Source organism: Austrofundulus limnaeus, unplaced genomic scaffold (assembly GCF_001266775.1).
Source record: "Austrofundulus limnaeus strain Quisiro unplaced genomic scaffold, Austrofundulus_limnaeus-1.0 Scaffold188, whole genome shotgun sequence".
Lineage (NCBI taxonomy): Eukaryota > Metazoa > Chordata > Actinopteri > Cyprinodontiformes > Rivulidae > Austrofundulus > Austrofundulus limnaeus.
In genome coordinates this window covers 158427-165056 of record NW_013952590.1, presented here as the reverse complement: position 1 = coordinate 165056, position 6630 = coordinate 158427, and the positions used below count along the sequence as shown (strand labels likewise).

Sequence of the window (6630 nt, the reverse complement as noted above, 5' to 3'; positions counted from 1 at the left end):
GCTTATAGTATCGCAATTTATCGCGATATATCGTATCGTGACCCCTCTGTCATGATATGTATCGTATCGCCAAATTCTTGCCAATACACAGCTCTAGTGGTGACAATACTGAATTTTTGATTAGCATAATTTGCTAAGGTTTATTTTCAGCTACTTCTACACTAACCGTCAGCTTTATGTGTCTAAAAATGGCTGAATAATAAGTTGAGACAAGCATTCAGCTTGTTTGGATCATTATTTACAAAATTTCAGCTCAACATTTCTTCAGTATCTTAAAACAGATGACTAGAAGCTGTTTGGAATTAGATATTGGCTAGTGGCCATCATGCATTTTCAAATCCAGAATACTTTATATATGCAACCCCCCATAAAAACACCATGGCAAAAACACCTAACTCCACTCCTGCTCAAAATCTACAGAAATCCAACCAACTTTTTAAAAATGACCAATGACAATTTCAATTTTGAACAGTTGTAAAACCACTACTCAAAGATTTTTTAAAAAACCCTCGGTGTAACCAGCAATAATCATGGGTCAAGCTGAAATGTTTGAAACAGCATTGGGAAACTTTAGTCCTCATCAGAAAAATTAAAAGGAAATTTGGAGCCTTTATTAGCTATGTTTTAACCATTAAAAAAGTAGGTTACATCAAATATAGGCCCAAAAAWTATAGGTCAAAAACCAATTAAAGAMTTTTGTTGGACTTATGGTAGCAAAGTAGCCTTGGCCTATAGGCTCTAGAACAAAACTGCGTTGACAAAGTCAGCTAATATACATGAGGCTATTTTATAAATGTTTTTTTTTATAGTCCAAAAACAAGTTTCCACTCGAAATTTATGTTGTAACAAGTTTAAAATAATTAGGTAAACTGGGTCTGTCACCTGCAGAAGTGGGCAGATAATGCACAGAAGACGCCACGGGTCTCAGCAGGCGCACCGTGTTGGAACCGAACTTCCGGTGCTGTTTGGGTCTGCCGTCCGGCTCCGCCGCGCTTTTGTACAAACTGAGCATGAACTGCAGGTTCTGGTCCGCTTTCTGCTCGTCGCTGAGCGGCCGGTGGTGCGCGCCTCCTCGGTGCTTGGCGCTCTGGTGGCTCCGCCGGCTGCGCCTCGGCTGGTGGGAGGCCGTTTCCCGCCCTGCCGACGCTCCGGTGCACGTGCAACACAACAGGTAGATGAAACAGGTGAGGACGCTGACACGCAGTAGGGCCTGCTTGGCGCGGGTCACCCTCATGTTGGTTTTATACAACCTCTGGTGCTAGCGAGCTCCACCAACGAGGCTATAGTTTAGCAACCATCCATGTCCGCGTGTCCCGAGGGCGTGACTTACAGGCGCACCTGACGGCTGGCCGCCATGTTGGGAGTTACGCTGCTCTTCCTGCTCAAATTAACCGCTGGCCCAATTAACCTTTCGGGTTTGTGGGAGGAGCCAAAAGACGCCCAGGATGCGCGCGCACCCCATTTATAACAGATTTTAATGAAACTTCCACAAAATAGCTTTTATCACTGTGTTGACATATACAATTGATTGGGCTCAGMCRCTTTAGAAACACAAAAWTAACYATTRATTAGTCAATTTTGAGCTCAAATATGGGGTGGTATTAGGTGAGACTTATTCATAATACAAAGAGCCTTTATTGGGAAATTCAGGACATACTCTTAGTACTAAAAGATCAAAGTGTTGCAATACTGCAGGAAATTGTACATAATGTTATTTTCAAGGTTTGACCAAAATGGCTAAAACTCTAGCAGGGAAAGGTGGTGGATATGCATTCCTTTAAAAATATTATTTTTTTAAATTTCCGTATAAATTTTCAATAACATTGTGATCCACAAGGTGTCACCACAACACACCAAGAACCAATGAATGTGTGTTTGAGAGGKGGTGGGCATTCTACAAGATCAAAACTACACATTGTATGTACTATTTTGTATTTTCTATATAGCTTTTTTTTTTTACATCAAACACATTTTTCCTCATTTTCACAATATTTTAAGATCAATAATTTACATATAGGCATCTTTACATGTTTTACTTCAAATCTCTTCATGGCAMTAATATATTGCAGGCCTTGGGATTGCAGATTCAACATTTTTTCCTCATTTTGTTTTTTTAAGATTCCATAAAAAAGTTTGTTTCCTCCAATTTAATAACATTTAAGGCAGTGGTTCTTCCAAGCTGTTCACACACAAAATAATAGCAGCAGAGCCTTGACTCTAGATGATTAAACCGTAGCATAAAAATACTGCAATGAAAAAAGACATCGCTAAATGACTCCTTACAATGAACCGCGTTGCAAACAATAAAGAGCAGTTTGTAGTTTTTTTTCCATTCCTCATAGTATATTTAGTTTTTCCTCCTTAATCACAGAGACAATCAATCCTGCTTTGTTTTTTTCTTGAAAACAGGCAGAGTGGTGGAGTACAGCAGCTCAGAGGGAAAGGGGGWGGGGCTTGACATCCACCGATGTGACTTGATGACGTAACTCGTTGGATCCCTTCAAAGAGCCACTTATCCCATCTCTACAACAAACCCTTATGGTCTGGATGAAAAGTTACGTGTCTGGACTTGTCCGCCTCCTTTTCACGTTGATTCGCCATCTGCTCTGCTTTACTTGTCCATTTTCTTGAGACAGACACTGAAGAAAATTTCAGTGGGTCCTGGCGGAAGTCATTCGCCCAGACCCACCCAGTCATTTAGAGGTTTTCCAGACATTTCCGACAGGGAAGAGACCCCAAGATAAAACCAGAACTTTCTATAYGGATATCCTCTCTGACCTGGGAACAACGTGGGATCCTTCAGGAATAACTGTGAAAGTGTGGCTGGGGAGGGTGATGTCTGGGTTTTTCCTCCTGGACCTGTGTCTTCTGGGACTCAACCACAAATGATCAGTAGAAGACGTAATTGAGTTTGTAAAAAAATTTTGGTTTATACCAGATAACCCAGTGAATTGACTTCATATCAACAATGAGATAAGATAAACTTTTATTGTCATTGTACAAAGCACAATGAAATTATAGTTCGACACCCATTCACAAGAAGACAGAACACAACCAAACATAGTTAGGTTGGAAACTGGCATATATCGTAAGCCCACCCACATAGACCAATATTTGCGTTTTGACTCCCACCACCCACTGGAACACAAGTTAGGAGTGATCAGGACTCTGTACCACAGAGCAGACAGTGTCCCTACAAACCCAGGAGCCAGGCAGAAAGAGAAATCACACACACGACAGGCCCTGGAGCAGTGTGGTTATCCTGACTGGGCTTTCCTGAAAGCAGACAGGAAACACAGACAGGATTCCATGCAACCTWCAGGTGAAAATGAAGACCCCAAACCCAGACCCAAACCAGTGGTTATTCCGTATGTTGCGGGTGTTTCGGAGAAACTGAGATGTTTATTTTCTAAACATGATGTCCCAGTRGCTTTCAAACCCCAAAACACATTACGGCAAAGGCTGGTTCACCCCAAAGATCCGGTGCCCCGGCACAAACAGAGCAATGTTGTATATGCTGTTAAGTGCCAGGAGGACTGCGACCAGTTATACATCGGGGAAACAAAGCAACCACTGTTCAAAAGAATGTCCCAACACAGACGAGCTACATCTAATGGCCAGAACTCTGCAGTTTTCACTCATTTACAGGCCAGCGGTCACTCTTTCAGASATGAGGATGTTCTCATTCTTGATAGAGAGGAACGTTGGTTTGAGAGAGGAGTAAAAGAAGCCATTTTTGTGAAGAAAGACCGTCCATCATTAAACAGAGGTGGAGGTCTCCGTTTTCAGTTGTCCCCCTCCTACAGTGCTGCTATTGCCAGTATCACTCCCCCTGTTAACAATAAGTGTTAATTAGGTGTCAACGATAGCCATGTGATGTGAGTATCAGTCACCTGGAGGCAGGGCTTAAAAGCCTGAATTTTGCCTGAAACTCTCAGACTGAAGAAGTCTCTTGGAGGAGAGACGAAACGTTTCATTAGAGAAGAACCCGTCCAGAGGACCTACACAATTTTTTTCTTTTTGATAGAGAGCTATGTTAGGTTATGAAAGTCTACTATTGCGATGACCTGTAATATTACCGTGCTTGGGCAAAAGAATATTACAGAAATGAAGCAGTTTTGTGACAACAACAAAGTTGATCTGAGGTTGACCATTCGATTGGCGAATGCTGTCTGTTCTCTAGAACAGGTCAAGCTGAAGATAAGAAATSGACTCAWGGTAAAGCAGTCTGTTTTTAACCAGATAATCAGAGGATACCCAGAATAAGTAGAACCTGCTTCACAATGCGGAACCCTGTACATATGATATTTCAGATAATAGTTCCACAAACCCAAAAACTACACCACTAGGAAGTAGAAAACGTATATTTTACAATGAGAGATTGTTTTGTCTTGTTTTAACGTGTCCTTGAAACCATTGCGCTTTGTGCAGTTATTTTGTCTTTTTCTTTTGTSTGTTTTCATCTTTAATGTGGTTGTTTGAATGTTAAGTTTTGCACCACTATAGAAATAAACTCCCATTGTGTTACTGTAGCTGATCATCACAGCAACAGGGCTGGCATGGATGTATTGTGTCTGGCTCGTGTAACACACTGACTGTGTATATTTGTGGTTCCCATGTGTCCTAATGTGGCAATTACAACAGCAGACTGTCAAATGTTTTGAAATGTGTGGTATGTGTTTGTAAATGTTGTTGGCTTTAAAAAAAAAACCGCAAGATGTGTGTGTCAGACTGCAGAACAGAATAAGGTAGGGTATTTTGGCCATTTTGAAGTGGTATTCTGTGTAAAAGCGTAGAAAAAATGAATTAAAAATGAAAAGTGTTTAAAAGGGTTTTTAAGCAGCTCAAACAAAAGTGACATTTTTTTTTACTCTCAGGCGAGGACAGTCAAAAAGCCCACTCTCTTTTGAAATGTTAATTTGGCTGTACCGCCTGATGCAGAAATGTTTTTTTGTGGCTAATTTGATTGGTTGTCGCCTTTAAATAGAACGCGACTATTGGTCAGTAGTTCTGTCAATCAGAACATGCTGTTGGAAGAGTGGGCGGAGCCGGTGGCCTGGCTTGGGAAAAGTTCCCCTGAAGTTTTTTTATTTTCTGCTACGTCAAGTTTGTAAAGATAACAGCRGAAACAGCTTGTCGTTACCAAAATAAAAGTACTTTATTGTTTTTATTTAGGCTATAAAGAACTACTTCGACAAAAGTAGTCGAAGCTAAACAGTTGCGGGTGTAATTTCGAGCGCAAATATGGCTAAACATAGCGTTTTGTGTACTTTTGCCAAACGTTTTACCGGAAGTAACAAGCGTAGCTTCATCTAACTTTACCAAAGCTAAAAGTTTTTTGCCCTCCTCTTTTTCCCCTGCGTTCGCTCCGTCCTGCCACCACCATCCATCCATTCGCTACTGATGCTACGATGGTGATGGAGAGGCCCAGCAGGKTCCGGTACCGGCGCCGCTGAGCTCGAAACGACCCGGCCTGGCTTGCGAACCGACAGAGAGGGAAGAAAACGAATAAAAGAGCGGCGGGGACAAAAGCATGGAAACCGTGGAGCAGCTCGTCTCCTTCCACCACATTCAGGTCCAGCTGAGCGGGGGCGCGCCTTGGGGGTTCACGCTGAAAGGAGGGCTTGAGCACGGAGAGCCGCTCATCATCACCAAAGTGAGTTAGAMCACATTTCCACTTATTTATTAAGGATAAACTCATTTCTGTGGGCCMAAACTGTAAAAAACGGCACGTGCAAACTTATTCTAATAGGCTCGCAATGCAATGGTTGAATGCGTGTACAGATATTTGCACGAATGTTGCACATCTGTCCATTTTCATTCATCCAAAGTTAACTGCTGGTTCTTTTTGTTGCTGCAAAGGTAGAAAAATACAGCACTGATCAGTACCTTGCAGAACAACATTCAAGGATCCCCCCCTCATCTTTTTCTCTGCAGAGAAAATTAAAAGTGTCTAAAAAGCAATTAAACTTAAAGGCTGAGCATTCCTTGAATAAATGCATATCTTCTGCTACATTTTACRCCAAAGTTCAACTGAAATCATCTTGTTGATAAATGATGGAGTTGCAGCCAATTTACTGGAACTTTAAAAATGATATTATTTGCAATTACATGAAAACGTTTGTTGTGGATTGCTCTCAGTTACTACTGGGGTTGTAAGTACATCGATCCACATTGATATATTGATTAAAAGGTTACTGATTCAGTTACATCAAGGCAAAAACACTGATCCATATCGTCATCATATGTCAATCGAACACAATAATTTAATGTCCTGATGCATCTCAGTTCTCATTCTTGATAGAGAGGAACGTTGGTTTGAGAGAGGAGTAAAAGAAGCCATTTTTGTGAAGAAATCGGTGTTAATTAGGTGTCAACGATAGCCATGTGATGTGAGTATCAGTCACCTGGAGGCTAGGGCTGTGTATTGGCAAGAATTTGGCGATACGATACATATCATAACAGAGGGGTCACGATACGATATATCCCGATATATTGCGATACTGTAAGCAAGGCGATATATTGCGATTTTTTTTGTCCAAAAATTCTATTAAATAAAAACCTCTTACAAGGGAAAAAAATGAAAAATCAAAATTCGTTGTCTCAGAAAATTCTAACATTACATAGACA

At 41.1% G+C, this 6630-nt stretch overlaps 2 protein-coding genes across 2 annotated transcripts in view; one reads left to right on the top strand and one right to left on the bottom strand.

Moving 5' to 3' along the window:
- Nucleotides 1-1371, bottom strand: part of bmp15 (bone morphogenetic protein 15) — a 6121-nt gene extending 4750 nt beyond the window's left edge. The window contains exon 1 of the mRNA XM_014018253.1: nucleotides 883-1371. Within this exon, the coding sequence (XP_013873707.1) occupies nucleotides 883-1234 (352 nt within the window). The 5' untranslated portion in view covers nucleotides 1235-1371. The remainder of the gene's footprint in view (nucleotides 1-882) is intronic.
- A 3699-nt stretch (nucleotides 1372-5070) lies between these two features.
- shroom4 (shroom family member 4) overlaps nucleotides 5071-6630 on the top strand; it is a 138452-nt gene continuing 136892 nt past the window's right edge. Inside the window, exon 1 of the mRNA XM_014018252.1 lies at nucleotides 5071-5656. Coding sequence (XP_013873706.1) covers nucleotides 5534-5656 — 123 coding nt within the window. The 5' untranslated portion in view covers nucleotides 5071-5533. The remainder of the gene's footprint in view (nucleotides 5657-6630) is intronic.